Below are 23,765 nucleotides of genomic sequence, written 5' to 3'. Positions count from 1 at the left end.
TTCCCAAACAACGCAGTGAGTCATTACACCTCGGTGCTTAAAGCGAAACTTCCACGAGTTTGCTGTTCAGCAAGGGTTCAGACTGAATCAATTAAAAAAAATCTATTCCACTGATCCGTCCAATTTCGTACTCGCTGGAATGTAGCGGCTAGGCTAATTATGCTAACCTTATGCTAACCGTGCAGTTTGAAAATACTTCAGAAATACGATTAAAAAAACTGAGAGGAGCACAACAACTCGAACAAAAACTGAAATTATCTTACAGTGAAAAATAAACTTAAGGGTGATATTTGTTTGAGGTGGACAGTGACAATATATTTTATAATTATAATGCATTTCCCAGTAAACAAGGAACGTCCCTGGACATTCAAAATAGGTCTAAAAGTAGTCTGTCCGTCAAGGACATATTTTAAATCCATCTTAATAAGTTAGTTAAGTGGTGACCAATCGATAACGTCAGTGGACGTCCAAAATGCGTTTTATACAAGTAATTTATTTCGGGACCAATTAATAACGTCAACGGACGTCCAAAATACGTTTTATACAAGTAATTTATTTCAGGACCAATTAATAACGTCAATGGTCGTCTTTTCAATGTCTGTGTTTGGACGTCTTTTCAACTTTCATTTTCAACCCTAAGAGAACGTTGATTAGACGGCAGTCATTATTATTATGTTATTTCACCGTTGAATCAACGGCTAAATGTTTACTGGGTTTCTTTAATTTTGTTGTTGTTGTTAAAAATATGATTCACATGGATATAATCTGAACACTGGAAAACGTCTCGTTAAAAACAGAACATAAAATAAAATACAAAAAAAATGAATAGGCTTAAAAACTGCTAATGTACAAGCTACAGAAAAGGTCGACTCCTCTGCCAATGATTCATTGAGAAGAATCGACTCCAAAGCATCGATTCTTCAGGCGCGGGTATAAAAGCGCGCGGCGCCTCAGCGCAGACAGATCAGTTGAGAGAAACAGGCGGAGCCGGTGTTGATACTATTTTCGGACCTTTGAGTGTTGCTGGTGTTAAATCTTCGGCGGGAGGATGAAAGAGCGGAGGAGCACGCAGCCGCTGGTGGTGCGGTGTAAGCTGGTTCTGGTCGGGGATGTTCAGTGCGGAAAGACCGCCATGCTGCAGGTTCTGGCGAAGGACTGCTATCCAGAGGTGCGTGTCTTCAGGAGGAATTGTGCATGTCCTTAACATGCATTGCCTCAAATAACCTGTTGTTTTTCAACTTGTATTACCAGGAATTTCTCTTTTTTTAAATAAGTAAATAAATAAAACATGAATCTTTCTGTGTCCTGGTGCAGATAAATCTACAGACCCAATGCACGCACGTAAAAATATGGAAGAATTGGTTGTGTTTTTTTGTATTATAAGAAGTCATTGTGCTGTCAGATGCATGCACAAATATCCTGCGTTTATATGCACTGTCATATATCTGTTTATTCCCAATGAATTTAAGATTGTGCTTCTTTGCAATTACATATTATTGCACACTCCTTGTTTCAGTGTCTGTCTATGGAGGTGTTGCACTGATAGGGTGTGAATTTTTTTTTAAATTTTTTTAATTTATTTTTTTTTTTTCTCCACAGACATATGTTCCCACCGTGTTTGAGAATTACACAGCATGTCTGGAGCTTGATGACCAGCGTGTGGAGCTGAGTTTGTGGGACACATCAGGTAAGATCTATGCCTAATCGTAAAATGTGTCCTGTTAAAATGGTGTGAATACCTTGGCTAATGCGAGAGGGAGAGCACTGCCTGTTTTCCACTGAGATTTCTGTATTGATTTGGTGCTGCAGTAACATTATTGTGGATGATCAGCTTGACCACGGTTCTCCCCCCCCCCCCCCCCCACAACTTATAAATATTGATATTCATTTGATAGGGAAGTCCTATATTGACAGTGACTATCTCGTCCTAGACTTATCTGCATTATCACACTCACCTGGGTTACGTAAATGAACGTTATCAGCTGGATTGTCATGCTGCAGGACACAGCTGAATACACGCATTACGACTGAACAATGGGGGTTTTCACTCTGTCCCCCTCATCTGTAACCATGTTATCAGCTGGACTGACCTTTGAAGTGAGCCAGTCTGCCTTGGAGAGAATACATATTTGTGCAGGACACACAGATTGGGGATTGCACTCTTCTGTTCACAAGTAATTGACGCAGCATTTCCAGACCATCTTAGACTGGTGCATTTGTGTATTTCCAAACATTGTCACATGGTCTTTTGAAGTGATTTGCACATGAGGCGTTCTGCCTAAAGCCTATGGTTCCAGGAAAGGAATGTGGCATCTAGAAAAGTGTGTTAAAGAGGTTGTGTATGAAAATAGGCAATAACTCTAAAGGATGATATGCAAGGTTTTGGAGAAGAACCAATTTACGCAAACATTCAGCTGCTTATTTGGTTTGTCCTGGTTCTGGAATTACTCACGAGGTAAAAACATTCATTACCTTAACTTTCATTTATATTAAAAGTATTTCCATAAACTTCCATACAATGTAAAGGACAACAAAGGCTTTCAAGTCATTTTGTTTCCGACAGAGATGAAGAACATTAAAGTCATTTAAAAATGTTTCTGCATGGCACCAAAATGTTCTACCAGTAGATCATCAAAGTTCTACAGTTGAACCCTTTTTGCTGAAATGCTGTTTTCAGTGCAGTGGACCCAACAGAACCCACTTTCAAGAAATGGAAACCTTTATGACTTTTTTTTAATCATATAAGGTACAAAGCATGACTCCAGAAATAGTTTTCCACCAACATTCCTTTCTGTGTATGTTAAGTAACTGTTTAAAGACTGTTTCTCAGTAATCTCATCATTATTATCTTCTTCTTTTCCGCTTGTCCGTTTCAGGGTCGCGGTTAATCCTATCATGTTCTTTTTAATTACACACACTGCACTGTAATGGCTGGTCCAGACAGGTAGTGGTAATGCTGTATTTAAATGAGGTGGGTCCACCCCCAGCTGTCTTTTATCTAATTAGACAGACCGACCACACAAACCGGTTTTCACAGCAAACTTCAGTAGTAACACTACCTCTCATTATCTATGCTAATGTTAGACTCCTGCTGCTGGAGAGAAGCAGCATCTATGCAACAGATGCTGTTTTCAATGGATGCTTTAAAAAAAAAAAAATCAGCAATTGTCTTCTATTAATGTGTTATTTATCTGAATGTTGTAACTGTAATCTTCCTGGAATCTATATTGTCCTTGAGGCCCATTTGGACATTGAGCCAAAAACTGGCATTTATTTTTGTACGACTATTATGCAACAAGACAAAGAAAGGTTGAAGAAAACCAGGTGCCTTCTGATTGGCTGCCCAAATTGTCTTGTTCCAATATGAAAGTCTTGATATCTTCAGTGTTAACGGATGGCGCAGAACTGCTGTAGTATGGAGCTCTATTAGGGTCAAAAGTTTTGTTCATTTAAAAAAAAAAATCGGAAACAAAGTTTAATTTAAACCCATTTAATTTAGAGCAAAATTTAAGGTGGAACGGAAAATCAGACTAAGAAGCTGGGGAATAAGGAGCTTATTCAGATTCGTTACCGGCTTGCTGAAGCTTGTCTTGATGGAGCAGACACTATCGCCAACAAAGTGCTGCGAAACTAGTGTGGCTGTGAAACTATGCTCTCTGGCAGAGTTTATAGCTCTTTTACTGCGATAGGTGCCAAATGCTGTCTAAAAGAGCTCACTATTAAGGACTTTGTCACTAAAGTCAATGTTTTACACTGAATATTGCGTATAATGTGAGTGTTCAGTGATATTACTTATAGTCAACAGTGAAGGTCCTCCGCCTTCATTGATTTGCAGTCAGTCATTATACCACGCCCCTCTCCGCTGATGTCCCGCCTCCCACGTGAGAAAATGGCCAGAATTCTGAAACTGAAAAAAAGGATCTGAAAGTAAAAATAATATCTGCGACTGAAAAAAGATATGAAATGAAAACAAATAAGATCTGAATCTAAAAACATTAAATCTGCAACTGAAAGATATAAGATGTCAAATATCAAAATATATAGGAAAGTGAAACATGACAATAAATTATTTATAAAAAATATTTATTAAAAAAAGTAATTGAAGCAAAATTCTATTTAAACTGAGAAAAAAACATCCAACATTTATTTTAATTTTGAATACATTGTATTTTTCAAAGTTTAATCTCAAGATTTGAACTTTCAGTTTCAGATTTTTTTCAAATGAACAAAACTTTTGACTCTAATAGAGTTCCATACTGTAGGTGGTGTTTTAGTAAAGTGATAATTTCAGTTTTACTAGTTTCTTTTTATGGAACAGGGATTGAACTACATCTGAAACACATTTAAACGCTTTTTAAACAGACATTAAACATCAACATCTTATTTTGAAAAATGTCAATATTAGTTCTGTCTTTAAATGTACATATTTTATCATTCATTTGATATTGAATCTGATTTGTAATATACAAATGATGCCCCTAGCCAGTCACTGTTATTTGCTCTATGAGCATCTTGACCAATCACATTTCCTTAAGGCTTCTAGAAGGGCTTTACACCAGATATTGCTGTGAGAATGTAATTATATTCAGCCACAGGAGTGTTGGTGAGGTCACGTGATGTTGGATTGTCATTTGTCCCAAGGTACTTGGTGACGCTCCATCACTGCAGAGCAGTGTATTGCTCCATAGCTCAGTGCTGGTTGAGCTTTTTACCGCTCTAGCCTACACTTAGCAGTGGTCATGATGATATTAGGCTCACATCACTCTTAAGAAGAGATATTAAATGCCCAGAAGAGGCATTTTTCTTACTCACTGACTCCTAATGTTGAAATGCACACACATGAACAGGAAAGTTATTTCATCCTCTGCTGTTAGTTCAGCCATATTTCACAGAGGTAAAGTATGGTGGCGTTACAACACCGTCTATAAGCTAAATTTGGAACCATTCGGTGCATTTTCACTGAAATAAAGTGGTTCGCGAAATTTGTTCCCAGCTGGAACCAAAGAGGAGTAGGTTCTTCAGTGTGAACCATGGCTTTGTCCGTGGGCATGTCGAGGTTCAGTAACTCATAGAGCTCAGAGCTTTTAATACAGAGTTATCACCCAGTGGAACTAGACGGCGTCATTTACAAAGTTTCATATTAATAAATAATAGGAAATAAGACAAGAACACACTCTGGTTGTGTGTGTTTCTGTGGCTGTGATTGCCTCTGTGTTGGTTATGTTTCTCCACTGTTCACAAGCTCAGCAGGACGGCTCAGAACTCGGCAACATTTAAACAGGTATTATATTTCAGAGAGAGGAGGACTGCTGAATTTGTCTTATTTCATGTGAGTGTGTGTCTTTGCCTGATATTTTAAAGGGAAGTAGTGGGAAGACATTTTGTGGAATTAGTGTGTTTATTACCTGCCCTCCATATTTTCTGTACAACACAATCACAGAATAAAAACCACATGTAAACAAATTATGGCTAATGGCAGTCTGGTAAAACAAGGCTTGCCTAGTTTTCGTTCTTGTTTTAAAAGACTAGAGCAGATCTACACAGAAAACTGAAATATTGCACTTGATACCGATTTCAGAACAGGAATTAAATGCAACATCTGTTGTCACAATAAGTATACATGGACCCTGCACAGCTCTCTAATCTGTGTTTGCTATCAGCTGTTTGTGTGTGTGTGGTCAGGAATTGAGAGAGCACATGGGCATTGCGTCTGTGTGTCCCGGGGGCTTCCTGTTGTAGCCTGTTGACCTGATTACAGTGAACTGTGTTAGTGTTTGGCGCTTGTATCGGCTTTTCTGGCTCTGGCACATGACACATCTGGATCTTCCAGTGGGTCTGTGCAGAGTGTACATCAGCCAGGGCTGAGCAATATATACAATACCATATTACAAGACAGATGCATATCACAAAATCACATTAACATATAGTTATCCAATAATGCCACATTTAAAAAATATATAATATATATTTTAATAACTAATGATTCTATTAATGATTAATCAGTGAGATTTGTGTTGGAGATTTACAGTTTTTTGGGCTCTTATGAAACATAGCTCCCTCAAAACATTAAAAGAATCATTATAGTTATTAAAATATTTTTAAAAAATGTGGTATTATAGATAAATCATGTTGAATCATATCTCAGTACAGATAAACACTGTCATATTGCTCACCACTATCTGCACTGAGATGATTTAGAACTGGACAAACTGCATGCATCAGATTTAATCACATTAACATGTAATCAAACACCAAAACCAGTAGGTAATTGAATGTCAGTCCATTATTGCCTTATATTTTAGTGTATTCTTTTTACCTGAGGCAGCTGTGGCCTAAAGGTTATAGAAGTGGACATTTAAACCTCTAAAAAGATGCCTATAATGTAAAAATATTGTGATGTTTTATTTTGCCATGCCACCATTTTGATGCCAGAAACAGCTGGAAAATCCTACCATGTATTTTATCATGGAAAAAGAGTCATAACACTGGTGTAACTTTAGGGCTCAGGGATATCTGGGTGTCAGAAATTGTGTAAAGTCCCAGGTTTAATGTGGTGTGTGTGTGTGTTTCTTTCTAAATCCATATTCCCGCATCAGTATCAGAATGGCTGAATGAAGCGTGGTCCCTTGGGACACTGCCTTTAATCTGCGCCAGACTCTTTGATCTGATTGGTGTGTTTGGAAATGTGCCAGCCAAAGGCCAGAGTGTGCTTTAAGGGATGAGTGCGAGGTTTGGGAGGGGATGAGAGGCCAGAGCCGCCATCCAGACAGCTTTCAGCCACTCATCCAGCCTCTGCGCGATAAAATTAGAACAGTTTTCATCACTGGCTGTTTGTTCAGACTCAATATTTATTGTTCACCCAATAATTCTGAGACAGACTCTACTCAGACCTACATTGAGTCTTTAAAATGGAGCATCACTTCTTCCTGTCTGTAGCCAGGAGTGAAGGATACAGAAAAAAATGAACATAACACCTGAGTATTTTCACATTGCATAATGTGGGTCACTCTTTTCGTCTGGGGTTTGGAATGGACAAAAGGAACCAGAAAATCAGTGTTGCTTTTTTAAAGAAAATCTTGAATTGATTCAATTCAATGAATCAAATGAAAAGATTCATAGTCTCCAATTGCAAAAATTGGTGCAGCAGGTAGTGTCGCAGTCACACAGCTCCAGGGACCTGGAGGTTGTGGGTTCGATTCCCGCTCCAGGTGACTGTCTGTGAGGAGTGTGGTGTGTTCTCCCTGTGTCTGCGTGGGTTTCCTCTGGGTGACTGTCTGTGAGGAGTGTGGTGTGTTCTCCCCGTGTCTGCGTGGGTTTCCTCCGGGTGACTGTCTGTGAGGAGTGTGGTGTGTTCTCCCTGTGTCTGCGTGGGTTTCCTCCGGGTGACTGTCTGTGAGGAGTGTGGTGTGTTCTCCCTGTGTCTGCGTGGGTTTCCTCCCACAGTCAAAAAAAAAAACACATGTTGGTAGGTGGATTGGCAACTCCGTAGGTGTGAGTGTGTGAGTGTGTGTTGCCCTGTGAAGGACTGGTGCCCCCTCCAGGGTGTATGCCTTGCGCCCAATGATTCCAGGTAGGCTCTGGATAGGTGAAGCCCAAAAATTGTTACTGAGGGTTGTAGCACCTATTTAATACCACAAATTTCCTTATTCACTATTTGCACAAGCACTGTGAGTGAAAACGTGTCCTCTCCACTACATAGTGCACTATTTTGGGATTCTGCTATATTGTAGTACTGTCCAAAAACATGGTGGACGAAATTCAGTGCATTGCAAACTGGTGTACACTAGTGGATAGAGGATACCCACAATCCACTGCATTGTTTGGTTAAAATAAAACTGAAGTCATGTCTGAAATCTTTACCCTCCTGAATTCAGTTCCCTATAATAATGCACTGTATAGTGAGTAATGTAGGGAATAGTGAATAGGGGGCCATTTCAGACACAGAAATGGTCTTCAGAACTGTTATGATTGTAGGATGCCCTTGATTGCTGCAACATTAATTTATAATAATTTCCCTTGGGGACAAAGGAAATGCAGACATCAGTGCTGATATTCAGTAGTGTTTATGTACCTTTCTGATGCTCACATCCATTTATAATATATACAAATTATTATATTTTATTATGTGGTTTTCTATTATATTTTAGTGAAGAGGCTTAGTGTCATCTAAATATTCTACACGTCATGGTTAAATAAATACATCAGTAAATATCAGTCCATTCTAAATCTTTGTATGCAGTTATCTGCACATACCTATTACTGCAGTATCTGTCTGTATATCTAGAGTGGATTTTATTTTTTTTCTCCCAAACTAGCACTACAGAAGAATCCAACCTGTATCCATCCTTCAGCACTGATCCCTGCAGGCTGTCCACAGTGGCCAGTTCTAAAGGTGATGTGTGGGTTATGTGTTGGAGTACTGTGGGCAGTAATTATTTTTGGCCTGTAGCTCTGCTCACCCTGTGTGTGTCAAGACTGAACAAGGATGCCTTATTAGGCTTCTTCACATTGATTGGACCGACCTCATCGCCAGGCTATCAAGCAACCCTCTTTGAGACTCAGCTAGGAGTTATGGGCAAAAATCAATTCCCTGGCTAAATCAGGGCATCCCACTGGACTTGCTGCTGGCTGCAGGAACATGGCCCACTGTGGCAGTCCAAATATATCACTGACTGAGAGGTATTAGCACTGGATTGGCAGTTATTACGTTAATGGAAATATATTTGTGTAAACGTGAGGATTATGAACGATGAGTGAGCGGAGGTGTATAGCATTCCATTAGTACGGCAAGTAGATTAACAACTCTTTACTAATGGAGGTGTTGATGGGATGAGAGGAACGGAATGCATGAGTGGCTCCCAGATGATCCCCATGAAGGGGAATGCCCCAAAGGTCACGACTAGCCCCTTCACGGCGAGCGGGGGCCATTCTTTGTCCAGTTCCCAGTGAGTACTGTGCTGGAATCTCAGCCGTGCTATATCTCAGTGTAGAAGGGGTCCTGGGTGGGGTGGGGCTTGTGGGGGAATGTGTCAGGACTTGTTCCCATCGATCTTTAATGGCCAGGGGGAGGGGGACCATTTTGTTCTCTTCACCCTGATACTCAGTTCCTTTGTGTCCGCTGACCTCTCCCAGCCCTCTTGGCCTGCATTTAGATGAGTTCTGAGCTCTTGAGTGCTGATTAATTCCCTGAGATTTCAGCCCTGGACTCTCAGCATCTTCTTCTCCCGCTTAAAACGCCTTAAACTCTGTTTGACATATATTTATGCTCACAAGGTTAAAAAATCATTATCTACAGTTAATTCTTCAGTTGTCGTGTGATGAAATAAGGAAGGGAAACAAAATAAGGAAGGGAAAAGAGCAATTAAAGTTGGCTAACTGAAAATGCTTTCCAGTAAATTAAAGTACTAATGGCCGTGTGTGTTAATGCTAATGGTAAACTTAAAAAATAAATAAATGAATCACTCGCCTGTTGTGTTAGTGGTAAAACCCATAGTCGTTTGGGGTGGGGCTTAAGGCCTTAAAGCAGCCAAGGGAGCACATACTGGAAAGGACTCTACTGGAAACCATTTTGTGCTGAACCCACCTTTTGAACCTGCTCCTGATCACACTACTGCCACAGACTCCACTCAGACTCTCACGTTAAGGCTATTTTTTTAAGCTGCAGAGCCTTCAGTTCGTACTCCAGGTGTGCTCTCCCCAACATGCTTTCAACATATGTAACCTGAGGTGTGTCCCCAATGGCCCCCTACTCTATTCCTTACATTTCTCACTGTGTAGTACACTACATGATGAATAGGACCCTGATTAATTTTGGGCAAAACCCTGTAGAGATCATCGGAGCACCAGGCGTACTGGTCAGTATGGCTACCACAGTACTCTTTAATCTGAATCTGCTGCACTTTTATTTGAAAATAAAAGTGGAAAAAAAAAGTACAGAATTGTGTAATGATTAATGATAAAGCTGGTCTTTCTCTCCAACATATTTGTGAGGGTGACTAAACTATTTGTTTATGACCACAGTTAATTGTTCATCGTGACCTGGTATAATGAACTCCTCGATACAGCTAACCACGAGTACTGTAAAGTATGTAGGTAAAGAAAAAGCCTTATCTTCTAAAGCTTCTAGTGGTTACTGGTGATAATGAAACATGAGGTGGCCAGAAACATATACCACTTTAATGATACATGACAGTGCAGCATGTTGGTTTCCTGACTAAATTGCACAGTTTTAATGTGCCATTGTCTAGATAGCTAGCTTTTAATTTAAACATTGTCACCTTAGATTCCACTGCAATCATTGTCCCCCTGAGAGATTTGGCTGGAACTGCCACAGGCAAATCACTATTAGATGTGGTGTCTACACACTAATGGACATATTATGAACTACAGAGTAGTGAATCAGTTTCTTTCAATAATGTAAAATTGCAAAGGAGACAGAAGAGCAAGGTCCTGGAATCTTCTCCAAATCTGCCCTCATTAGCATCTGTAATGACAGTAGATGTAAGGGTTAAGCAGATGGGGGTTCCCTGTGATAAGGCTAAGTATCTATGCAGCACACAAACGCAGCCCTCTCCAACTCCATCTGTTCCTCAAGAGGCTTTCCCTGAACCGGAGGAATGCAGCCTAGTTATTAATCGCATGTGAACACTGCTGTGATGTTTACTGTCCCACTTTCACCTTTACACCTTCCGTCTCAGCTTTACCACACTTTCAGGGTTTAGTCAGGTCCGAGGAATTAGGTCCTGTCTGTTTTATCCTCTTCACTGTGTTTTTCACGCTTCACAAAGGCCCCATCTGCTTGTGTGAAGCACTGAAAAAGCAGCAACTTGTTCAGCTGAGGAGCATGTTGCAGAGGATTGGAACAAAGCCTCATGGCTTTGGGATTTTATCATCAACTGATTGTTTTCAATAATCTGTGATCTATTACATATGTCTAACATAACCTTTTGAATGTTTGTATTGCGTACTGGCATTACAACCTGCTTTTGGCTCCCTCAGCGAAGCCTCACTAACGGTGCTAATTTAGCCATTAGCCTGTTTTCTAGCTAGGCTAACGCTTCAACCACTGAGATGCAGTAGGTAAAATGATCACGTACGTTTATCTTTGATATAACATAAAACATTGAATGTTTGTAGTGGTCTGCCACAAGAACTCGCCCCAGGACAAGTTGATTTTGCACACCTATCAACTACTACCAAAGCTAACTAGGCTAACTCAGGGATTCCCAAGCTTTATGCTGCATTCCTTTTGAACTTGGATGTTGAAAATACCCCCACTATCAAAGTCAGGAGAGCTTTACCAACCAGAAGTTTAGAATCCAAAATGGCTGCCTACACATTCAGTTTGTAAAAGCAGTAGTAATCATAAAATTACATCTTATTTGCAGTTCTATCTATATTTGTGTCTCTTTACACCAGTCATACACACAGTACTTTCTAACTGCTGTATGTGAATGTGTTTCCATGGTGTTTGGAATGCGTAAAATCTCTCAAAATGCACTGTTATCAGCTGCTATAATTAGCAATGCAAAATGGGATCAAGCTAACAATGCTAACCTGAAATTTCTGTATGTTTAACTTGAACATGGTCAACTTGAGTTTGTCATTCCCCGCTCTGACATAAAGCTAAATGAAACGCAGCTTTATTACGACCGTAGACCAAACAACACGCCATGGCATTTTTAATGGCCTATCTGCTGCTCTCCTCCTCAGTTTGACTGGTTGAAAACACTGAGGTGAACACAGATGTCTTCACCCTGTTTCAACATCAATGAATTCAACACCCTAAGGTTCCGTCAGTGCAGAGATGCATATTAAATGTTCTGATAGTCAGAGTGCATGCACACAATGGTTCACGAGCACACAAAGTCAAAACTGAGAGCGTGCAGTGCAATAAAAAAGATATGGTGAAATTTTATTTTAATGTTTTTTTTTCCCCAGTATGTTAATATGAGCAAATAAATCAAAATTGTGCCCTAAAAGACTGCATTTAAACTTAAATATATTAACCTAATATTAAATTTATGTTAAAAAAATGTACCATTTGACCAGGCTGTCCAAATATTTGCCTACTTTCCATTTCTATTCTTTGCCGGTGTGTAAAGACTTGCAGACACCGAGATAGTGTTGCCCTGGACTGTGAGAGGTAAAGGATTAGTGCTCTGAGAGAGCTCACCACCTCAGCTCGGTGTAATGCGCTCTCCTCGTGCCACTTTCATATTCCTGCAGCTCTGAAGAGCCTATAGAGCATTATCTGTGGCTCGGAAGTGTGTGGATAATTACTGGCGGTCAGCCGTGTCCTATGTCTGTCTCGCTTTGACTTGTAGAATGTTGTAATTTGTCTGCTTTAATTAAAAAAAATGGCTCTGTGCCTACCCCGGTGTGCATGTCCATCGATTGCTTTGTTTAGACCTGGGGGCAATTGAATGCATCCTCACACCCAGGTCTGTCTGTGACTTTATCAGAGAGACAAGGAAAGCAGTCAGCTCTCTTTCAGAGGACAGGCGTCTCTGTGGCCAGTCTGATCAGTGAGATGGCCTGCAGTATTTGAACACATTGATTTGACTGGTGTTGGAATCTTTTGTGCAAAATCACTAACACTGTTTCAGCTTCCAGTTGCACTGGGCTTTTAGATTCGTTTTTTATTGTCACTTAAATATGAAACCATATGTAAAGATTGTACAGGAGAGTTTCGTCTTTGGTCCAGTGCTATGCATATAATGTGTTATTGTAGTGTTGTAGTACAAATCTCAGTTTACGGTCCTGAGACTGTAAATTAACAGTCTTTGTTTTATAACTGCTTTGACATCATGTTACGGTATTTATGGCACCCTCTGTGATATGTTGTTTTTTGCACAATGCTGCACTGGCATCTAGAATCATCTAGAATCCTTAAAGGTGACACACCACATTTCCACAAGTCAACGTAGTTCCCTGTTTTTTTTGTAATTAAATGTTTGTGACATGCTTTAGTCAAAATACCACAAGGATCAAACACCACAGCATTATTCTCCCCTAGCCTAAACAGCCCCATTCAGAAACACTAGTCTTTTAAAGCAACAGTTGCTAAAACCAAAGAGCCACACGCCGCAAAATGAGTGCCAGCGTCATGCAAGTTAAAACAATGCTCTTGTTTTACTGTTTTTTCTCAGTTCTCTCATTCTTGCTTGGTTCTTTTATTTCTCTGCTTTTATATCTGTTTTATGTGAATGCTCAGATGTGGGGCCTTACAATTCTAAAAACTCCACTCTATGTCATAAGTGGAGCATGATCAGAACGGCTCCTTTTATCCTGTGATGTCTGACTTGGGCAGCACAGTTTGTGGGTTGGTAGGCGCTCTCGATCTCAATTTAAAAATAAGTCCTATTACAGATGGTGCGTAGCTCTAATAACTCTAGTATGCTCTGTGTGTTTGCCCTCTGCAGTGTAATTCTTATTGATTAACCATACTCAAAGAAATATCTTGCAACTTTTGTAATAATTTTATCAAAGTCGAAATCAATGCCCATAAAGCTTAGCTTTTCTCATTGATCTTGTTTTCATATAACCGCACTAAGACTGAGCTCCACCTAAACAAAGGCAGCTAGAGAGATTGTGGTGCACAAACACTGTTGCACAGAGGCATTCTTCTCCACCAAGTGGGTGGGCACGTATCTGTGTGTAATGATTGGCAGTTAAGGGAAGCCTTTCTGGAGGGTGGGCGTAAGATGCTGCGCAGATGGTGAATTCCAAGGCTGTTGCTGTGGAAACGGGGAGCAGAGGTACCGCTGGAGTGGGACGGACTCTGGCCGGTGGGTGGCTTACTGAAGGATTCTGAGCGAGAGAGGGAGCGTCTTCCTACCCTCTGCCTCACACTCTCCCTGTTGCATAAGCCGTGGAGAAAAGAGAGCAATAGATCGATAAGGATTTAGGGCTCAATTGTCATTTTTCTCTCCTTTAAAATGCCAATAGTGCAAACTAGAAAGTGGAAGAGTGCTTATCTGCAGTGTGTGCTGAGCTGTGTGTGTAGTGAAGCAGGCAGAGATCATCTCGAGCGGGGCTGCTCCAATACGGCTGTAATGATGATCATGAATATTTTGCTCAATATTGAAATGAGCATTTATCACAGAGACACTGTCAGTTCAGGAACAAAAATAATTGACACTTTGTTGTAAACGATCCCTGTGGTGGTTCCCTCGAGGGTAGCACGGTGGTGCAGCAGGTAGTGTCACAGTCACACAGCTACAGGGACCTGGAGGTTGTGGGTTCGATTCCTGCTCCGGGTGACTGTCTGTGAGAAGTGTGGTGTGTTCTCCCTGTGTCCGTGTGGGTTTCCTCCGGGTGACTGTCTGAGGAGTTGGTGTGTTCTCCCTGTGTCCGTGTGGGTTTCCTCCGGGTGCTCCGGTTTCCTCCCACAGTCCAAAAACACACGTTAGTAGGTGGATTGGCGACTCAAAAGTGTCCGTAGGTGTGAGTGAATGTGTGTGTTGCCCTGTGAAGGACTGGCGCCCCCTCCAGGGTGTATTCCTGCCTTGCGCCCAATGATTCCAGGTAGGCTCTGGACCCACTGTGACCCTGAACTGGATAAGCGCTTACAGATAATGAATGAAAATATTGTATTGATTTCATACACACACTTCATCTCCAGGACTTGTATCTTTAAAGGCTTTAAAAAAAAAACATAATACATTTCATACTTTTTAAAGACCTTTTTATTTACCTCTATTTTTTATTATTATTATATTTTTCTCTCTCTGAGTGTACTCCCTGAGTCTATCTTTTAAATACAGTAAGTAAATCAGAGTGAGAATGATTGGGTCTGTCCCTTATAATTCATTCTCTATGCTCCTTTAGATGACCATGCCCCATGGCCCATTAGTTTTGATCTGTTTCTGTCTTCACTGATTCACCTCAAGTCTTGTGTTTCTTGTTTCAGGGTCTCCATACTATGACAACGTCCGGCCACTTTGCTACAGTGACTCTGATGCAGTGCTGCTGTGCTTCGACATCAGCCGTCCAGACACTGTGGAGAGCGGACTGAAGAAGGTACTAACTTCTCACTGTAACACCGCTACACTTTAATGCTCCATTACTAAAGGAAAATTTCAAAACAATTAAGTGATTCAAAATTATATCATATTTTAGGATAATTTAATGCGTAAATGAATGCTAGATTTCACCACTATTTAAATGATTTTGTGGGTCCTCTATATGTCCTCTATAATCTGTTAGAAATTGCTGCTGCCACTGCTTCAGAATGTTTATGAAATATCATCATAATTTCTCCAGGGGGCTTTTAATTTGAAACAATGGAGAAACAGGGAGAGGAGGGAAGAGAGAAAGTTAGATTAAATGGCTAATGTTAAGGTTTTACAGTTGAAAATTACATTCGCAAAGTAACATCAAGCCCGTCACACACCAGCTGCAACTTATGCAACACATGCAATTTATGTGAGTAAATGCAACACTTAACCAGTTTCACAAAAGTTGGCAAGCAGTTTGCTTACTGTAGCATGGGAGATGGGTGGTCTCATAGTGTGTCTTGCAATGACCCGGTTATTGCGTTCACCGGACATCAACACAATTTCTATCCGCTCCTCACGTGTCCTTACGTTAAAACCAAGCACACCATTGTTTTTCTTGTGAAATTCCCAATAAGTTTGATGTGTCACATGACCCTCTTCCCATTGAAAAAACAAAAGTTAGCTCCAAAATGGCCGACTTCAAAATGGCCGCCATGGTCCCCGCCCGTCTTGAAAAGTTTCCCCCCTCCCATATACTAATGTGCCACAAACAGGAAGTTAATATCACCAACCATTCCCATTTTATTAAGGTGTATCCATATAAATGGCCTACCCTGTATGTGTGTATAAAATAAAAATGTAATGTAAATTTTGCTTTGCTTCAGCTTGCTCCAGATTTCTGAATCTGGAGTCTCACAATAAGTCTAAATGCTCATAAATTGGTATGTTTCAAAGACGTTAGCATTGAGAAGTACTTAATAATAGCACATTATTTCCTCTTATAGTACTTGGTAGAAGGCCTTAGCTCTTAAGTATAATAATTAAGATACTGAGGCTTATGTAACTGTGTCTGTTTCTGTGTGCAGTGGAGGACTGAGATCAATGACTTCTGCCCCAACACCCGCATTCTCCTCATCGGCTGCAAAACAGACCTGCGTACCGACGTCTGCACGCTGATGGAACTCTCCAACCAGAAACAGACACCCATTACTCATGAGCAGGTGTGCATTTCTTAACTCTATTTCATGAATGTGGACCCCAAATGTCATACAATTACAATTGAAGCATGTCAGAATAATTTGAAAGGTTGTAAATATGGTTTAAGTCTGAAGAGCACAAAGCTTAGTTCCTATTGTCCTCTCATCTCCCAGGGGTCAGCCTTGGCCAAGCAGCTTGGGGCTGAAACCTATCTGGAGTGCTCGGCCTTCACCTCGGAGAAGAGCATCCACAACGTGTTTCGCACGGCGGCGCTTGCCTGTATCAACAAGCTGCAGCCGCTGGCCAAGCCCAGCCCCAACCGCCGGCTGTCCAAACGCCTGCTGCACCTGCCCAGCCGCTCTGAGCTGCTCTCCTCCACCTTCAAAAAGGAGAAGGCCAAGAGCTGTTCCATCATGTGAGCAGAAGAAGGGGGGGCTCCAAATCCCCAACAAAAAAACAACAAAAAAAAAAAGTTCTCCCTCCCCTGTGCTTTGGTCTGGGGAAGGGGGGTGGGCTCTGATGTCCTCATCAAATGAAGGCTTCGCTGTGGAATCCTCCCTCACCCCCCAAACAGAAATACATCTCAGAACAAGTGGACACCTCGCTGTCCACCTTGTCCTGACCTCTACAGCAGTTCATATCCGTCTCCACCCCACTTATTTCAAACCAAGTTTTGATCGGTCACAATTTTTTTTTATCACACCATTCTTCACCGTATCGAGAGAATCGTTCATTTTGCTCAGTTTTAACTGTGACGTTTAAGGTTCACAATTATTCAGCCTAGTAGATAAGGCACCAGTGTTCAGAAAATAGCTGTCGGTAATGTAAGACAAACGCCGGTCACTGTATTATTGGCTGAAACATATCTGCAAAAAAAAAAAACATGGAAAAATATGCACTAATGGGAGATGAGTGTCAGCCCATTGGACGAGTGAGAGAGTGATGCAGCATTGGAAAGCAGTGCAAGGCGCAGGTTTTATAGAGTGTAGACGGAATTGGCTGCTGTGCAGACTGGACACTGTAATGTGATTTCTATAGGAACCTGCCTTTAGCTAGGTGGACATTACCATTAACTGAAAAACAAAAGTGGCAGGGGCCAAATAGGCAAGAAATTTGCAGACAGCGACTTCCAAAGACAAGTTTCCTATTTCCTCCACCCTCTGATTTAAATACCAACTTGATGTACATGCTTCTATTTTTAAGGAGGCAATACATGTCCAAAAGAGGGCGAGAAGGACCATCCGTGACAGACCGCTGGCCCCTGCTCTTGTCCGTTTCAGAGAATCGAGCATCTTTGAGCTAACTAGGGGCCTAACTCTTTAGGAACTCGAACTTAAAACTGATTTGGGCTTTTTTTTAATGCTTTTGGTCGGTAGAAAATTGTTGTAGCACCATGTTGGATGTTCTTGTCTAATCTACACGGATAAAAAGACTAAATGTATGCAGCACAGTTAGCTTTTTCAATCAAATTCGTTAACTCTCAGCGTGTGATTTCAATCAGACCATCACCACACATCACACCTAATGGATTTGTATGCATTTTTCCTCAGAATCCTGATGTAGCATTCAGTCTTTCAGCTCTCGTGCTCTTTCTCTCTCATTCTTTCTCTTTCTCTCTCATTCTTTCTCTTTTTCTCTTTCTCTCTCTTTCTCTTTCTTTCTCTTTTTCTCTTTCTCTCTTTCTTTTTCTCTCTCTCTTTCTTTTTCTTTCTCTTTTTCTCTTTTTCTTTCTCACTTTCTCTTTTTCTCTTTCTTTCTCTCTTTTTCTCTTTCTCTCTTTCTCTCAGCTCCTACACGAGTGTCCCCACGCTTTCCTTTTTTTGCATCAGACACTTTCACGGGCAGTTCCGTGTGTTTCTAAATGTGGTTCCTTCCGACTAAATTTTTGAGCTTCTTGTTTTTTCGAGTGCACAGCGCTGATCTTTAAACCCGCTTCTCGACCACAAAGCAATAACAATTGACGTGCTTGTGACGCAACAGTATTTATAGTGGCAATAAAAAATAAAACCTGCTTTGTGATTAACTTTAACTTCATGCGACAGCCTTGTGGACGTGTGTTGTCGTGCCTCATTACTGCTGTAATAAAAAATAAAAAAAGGAGCCAGTTTAACCGTAGTTCTGTTGAGCCCTCTCTGTAGCCAGGGTTGTTGTGGAGTAAACCGTGACGTCTTTGTGTCACAAATCTAGCGTGGGACCTATGGAGTTTATACACCATTTAAGTGCAACAGTGTTTTTTTGTCACCAGCCTAGACATATGGGCTCCATGTTAAAACCACAGAGATACGAAGGCACCGAGGACTTGAGCGGGGAGACGAGATGGAGAAGAGAAGAGCCAAAGGCATGCAGGATCCTTCATGGTTCTCTGAGTTCAGACAAGGCCATTTTAACGTATGGAACAATCGACTCGTGACAATGGCTTGGGGGTGCATCCTGCTGAGAATGGAAGAAGGGGGTGGGGTGGGGGATAAAAGGACTTCTGGGAAAACAAAACCCAACAGGCTGGTCCTGTTTAAGAGAAAGCTATTTTTTCATTTTTTTGGATTGAACCATTGTGCTGTTTGTTTTTATTGTTTTTCTTAATTATAATTGTATTTTTTTTGGTAGGCTGTTATCTTTGTGTTTACCTGAGATCGATACTCATCTCCTTTGAGTTCAGCCACTAATCTACGGCTTCAGGTGGTGATTTGCAAGCTTCCAATTCTTTGGTCATGCGCTGAATTCCTCTGCATTGCCTAGCAACAGTTCAAGCGAAGAAAGTGAGAGAATGAAGGCCTTTTTTTGGGGTGGGGGGGGGGGGGGGGGGGGGGGGTGTTGGAGACGGTGAAAAATGTGGGATTTCACACCAATAGCCAATCACTGTAGCTGCAGATTTACCGATATAATCGATTTCAAATAAAGCTGATCGTTTTCTCATGTTGTAATGGTCTCATTTGACTGAGCTTTGGTTTAAAAAAAATATACACACCAAGGCTTTGGACGTGAGACGGTACAATTTACTGACATTCCACCATGATGCTGCCGTTGTGTACTAGTGGGCACAGTTATGCTTCAAAGCATGTCTTCTAACAATGATCCAAGTTGTACATATCATCTTTTATAATCTTTGTAAGATGCCCAAAAGAATACCATGAGGTGACTATTTGTTCTTGTCGTGGGTTGACAAAGATGTTGTGATAGATGTATAATTCCGTCCTATTTATTTGAATACAACATTGAAGATTGGTATTTTTCTTTTGTGTTTTACATGTACTTCTGTACATTTTTGTTTCTTCCATAAATTATTTTTTGACATGATTCCTCTTCCTTTTGTCTTTCCAGTAATAAAGCTTGCCTTGTGTGGCACTCATGACGCTGGGCTTTCTATTGGTTTCTTTGGGATTGGGGGGGGATTTCACCTGCCAATATTCAGCTGAATAAAATGAGTCGTCTGGGTTGAAGTTTGAAGTGTGAGCCCTGTTGTTGGAGACTAATGTTGCTCTGTTTCTCCTGTCAGGAGTTTCACTTTTCCTGATGTGTGCATTAATCGCAGCTGGCAGTCCTAATGACTTCCCTATAGAACACTCGGCCGTGAGGCGAGTGTGAAGCAGCTGCAATTGATGATAAAGCACATTTACCTCAGAGAGAGGGACTCTTGCTGTTTATCACTGCAATCACCTGTGGATAGAGCCTGTAGATAAAGACGGTAAAGAACGACTTGAATGCCACTGGCAGGCAGATGCTTCCAGACAGGTGCAAAACTGCACGATACTGTTCAGCAATTACCAGCCCATCGTGCACTGAGGCATGAGAAACATATAGAACAGGCTCAGGTGACAACACATGGCAGAATCCTCACTCAAAAACACTGCTCTAGTAGAGAGTGCTTTAACAGATGAATGGTGTACTGTGTTTGAGGAAGACAGTGGACTAATATTTTAGACTATGATCAGACTGTCAGCATTTTCATCCCATCCACAATTACCCCAAGAAGGATATTACAGTAGGACTACAGTAACTCTTTATTACACAGTAAATTTAACTCTACATTGCTTTATATATTCATTCATTTATTATCTGTAACTGCTTACCCAGTTCAGGGTCGCACACAGGGCAACACAGACACACACACACATTCACTCACACCTACGGACACATTTGAGTCGCCAATCCACCTACCAACGTGTGTTTTTGGACCGTGGGAGGAAACCCACGCAGACACAGGGAGAACACACCACACTCCTCACAGACAGTCACCCGGAGGAAACCCACGCAGACACAGGGAGAACACACCACACTCCTCACAGACAGTCACCTGGAGGAAACCCACGCAGACACATGGAGAACACACCACACTCCTCACAGACAGTCACCCGGAGGAAACCCACGCAGACACAGGGAGAACACACCACACTCCTCACAGACAGTCACCTGGAGGAAACCCACGCAGACACATGAAGAACACACCACACTCCTCACAGACAGTCACCCGGAGGAAACCCACGCAGACACAGAGAGAACACACCACACTCCTCACATACAGTCACCCGGAGGAAACCCACGCGGACACAGGGAGAACACACCACACTCCTCACAGACAGTCACCTGGAGGAAACCCACACAGATACAGGGAGAACACACCACACTCCTCACAGACAGTCACCCAGAGGAAACCCACGCAGACACAGGGAGAACACACCACACTCCTCACAGACAGTCACCTGGAGCGGGAATCAAACCCACAACCTCTAGGCCCCTGGAGCTGTGTTACTGCGACACTAACCTGCTGCACCACCGTGCCGCCCACATTTCTTTATAATACTCCACATAAAGAGTTCTTTTTCACCGTATCCTCAAGTGGGTGAATTATTAGAATTATGCAGACCTAAATACATGTAAACAACAGGGAGGGATTCCTTTGGCAGACTTGCACACTGAAGCTGGTTTCAGGCATGATTTGGGTTAATTCGACCCCTCAGGGGAAAAACACACTCTAATAAATCACTATCATATACTTTCAGAAAGAATAGGTACTGTACAGGTACATTATTGTTCACTAAAGTTCCAAACAGGATGAATGTACCTTTAAAAGCTACAACAGAGGTTCTAGAATTTGGTTTTGTTCCCTAAAGGTACATTACATTCTCTTCTCCAGGAAGAGGTATATATTCGTAAACTTTAATTCATCAAATTCTATTTTCATCAATTTAGACACATTCACACTTTTCACTAAATAAACAGTCTTGCATTGAATGTGCTATTGTGGTTTGCTGTAATTGAATTCATTTTTTTAAACAACCCATAACCTTGAAGCACACTACCGTCAACACCGAGCAATATGTGAAACCTTACCACCACAGCAACAGTTTTTCTGTGAGTGTAGGGTTCATCATTCATCATTTTCTTTCAGATGGGCTGGTCTCTCCCAGAATAAAAATGGCCCCACCTATAGCTCACATTTATATTATTTGGAATACATTCATTCATTGTCTGTAAGCGCTTATCCAGGTCAGGGTCATGGTGGGTCCAGAGCCTACCTGGAATCATTGGGTGCAAGACGGGAATACACACTGGAGGGGGCGCCAGTCCTTCACAGGGCAACACACACTCACACATTCACTTTTGAGTCGCCAATCCACCTACCAACGTGTGTTTTTTGGACTGTGGGAGGAAACCGGAGCACCCGGAGGAAACCCACGCAGACACATGGAGAACACACCACACTCCTCACAGACAGTCACTCGGAGGAAAACCACGCAGACACAGGGAGAACACACCACACTCCTCACAGACAGTCACCCGGAGGAAACCCACACAGACACGGGGAGAACACACCACACTCCTCACAGACAGTCACCCGGAGCGGGAATCGAACCCACAACCTCCAGGCCCCAGGAGCTGTGTGACTGCAACACTACCAATTTGCGCCACCCGATTTGGAATACACTTTTATCACTTTACACTTTTAAAGCAGCTTACAATTCTTGTCAGGATACAGAGGCAGGCTAAAGCTGTGTTAGGAGTCTTTCCCGAGGACTTTTATTATGCAATATAGTGTGATGTACCTGTTCCAGAGCTAGGAATTAAACCATAGTCTGCTCTGTGTAGGGCAGTGATGATATTCAGTATATTTCACCAACCACTGCACAGATAAATGGTTAATGATTATGGAAAAGATGTAAATAATGTTTCAAAATGCCTTCTGCCATTTTATGGTAGCTGTACGGTAAGCCAACACTAACGTGTAACCAGTGTAGTGAGAAGTGAGGTGCATTTCCAATTTGCATAGTCATGAATATTCATTAATATGTGCCATCTTTATGAGGCAATGTTTAGTCAGTTCTTGGACATAATACAAACAAATATTTAACAACTGTACCAATTTATTCATTAATTTTCTGTAACACTTTTTATCTTGATCAGGGTCATGGTGCGACCAGAGCCCAGGAATACAATTTAATTTATTTCATGGAATATTTAAATGGTTTAAATGACCTCTTTAGGGGTACTTTAAATGTCCTTTGTCAAAGCCTTCAAAGCAGTTTACTTGATGTAACCTTTTATCCCAGGTCTTTATTTATTCCAAGACATTAGCTAGTACATATACAGTCGAATGCAAATGTTTGGGCATCTCTGCTTGTACTGATTTTGTAAATGCCAACAACTACATATTAATGCACAATTATTGTTTATTTACTGAATTTTTCATGGGGTTCTTGGGGAGGGGGGTGGCAAAATGTGGCATGTGCAAAATGCATGATATACTTTTTATGTTTTAATAAATATTTGTTTCATTGTGTTTAAATTTAGAATTTTTTAGAACTTTTAGAAAAATTTAGCAAAAAATAAAAGCCATATATTAGTTTGTTTCCATAGAGGATTCATTCATTCATTATCTGTAACCACTTATCCAGTTCAGGCTCGCGGTGGGTCCAGAGCCTACCTGGAATCATTGGGAACAAGGCGGGAATACACCCTGAAGGGGGTGTTACTTTTGAGCCACCAATCCACCTACCAACGTGTGTTTTGTGACCTTGGGAGGAAACCAGGGCACCCGGAGGAAACCCATGCAGACACAGGGAGAACAGACCACACTCCTCACAGACAGTCCCCCAGAGGAAACCCACGCAGACACAGGGAGAACACACGTCACTCCTCACAGACAGTTACCAGGAGGAAACCCACGCAGACACAGGGAGAACATACCAAACTCCTCACAGACAATCACCCGGAGAAGACCCACGCAGACACAGGGAGAACATACCAAACTCCTCACAGACAGTCACCCGGAGGAAACCCATGCAGACACAGGGAGAACACACCACACTTCTCACAGACAGTCCCCCAGAGGAAACCCACGCAGACACAGGGAGAACACACGTCACTCCTCACAGACAGTCACCCCGAGGAAACCCATGCAGACACAGGGAGAACACACCACAATCCTCACAGACAGTCACCCGGAGCGGGAATCGAACCTCCAGGTCCCTGGAGCTGTGTGACTGCGACACCACCTTCTGCGCCACCCTATACATTGAATTTCAATTACAAATGTGAGTTAATTTGTGAGTGTGTGGTCACATGATGAAC

At 41.6% G+C, this 23,765-nt stretch overlaps 1 protein-coding gene across 1 annotated transcript; it reads left to right on the top strand.

Annotated features, from left to right (window-relative positions):
• Positions 1 to 977: 977 nt before the first annotated feature.
• Positions 978 to 18,982, top strand: rnd1b (Rho family GTPase 1b). Its single transcript, XM_066672915.1, has 5 exons — positions 978 to 1,168; positions 1,600 to 1,687; positions 14,915 to 15,024; positions 16,088 to 16,222; positions 16,373 to 18,982. Exons 1-5 carry the CDS (start codon positions 1,049 to 1,051, stop codon positions 16,616 to 16,618), a joined length of 699 nt encoding a protein of 232 aa, XP_066529012.1. The 5' UTR covers positions 978 to 1,048; the 3' UTR covers positions 16,619 to 18,982.
• The last annotated feature ends 4,783 nt before the right edge of the window (positions 18,983 to 23,765 follow it).

Source organism: Hoplias malabaricus, chromosome 5 (assembly GCF_029633855.1).
Source record: "Hoplias malabaricus isolate fHopMal1 chromosome 5, fHopMal1.hap1, whole genome shotgun sequence".
Taxonomy (NCBI): domain Eukaryota; kingdom Metazoa; phylum Chordata; class Actinopteri; order Characiformes; family Erythrinidae; genus Hoplias; species Hoplias malabaricus.
This window is presented reverse-complemented; position numbering and strand designations above follow the sequence as displayed.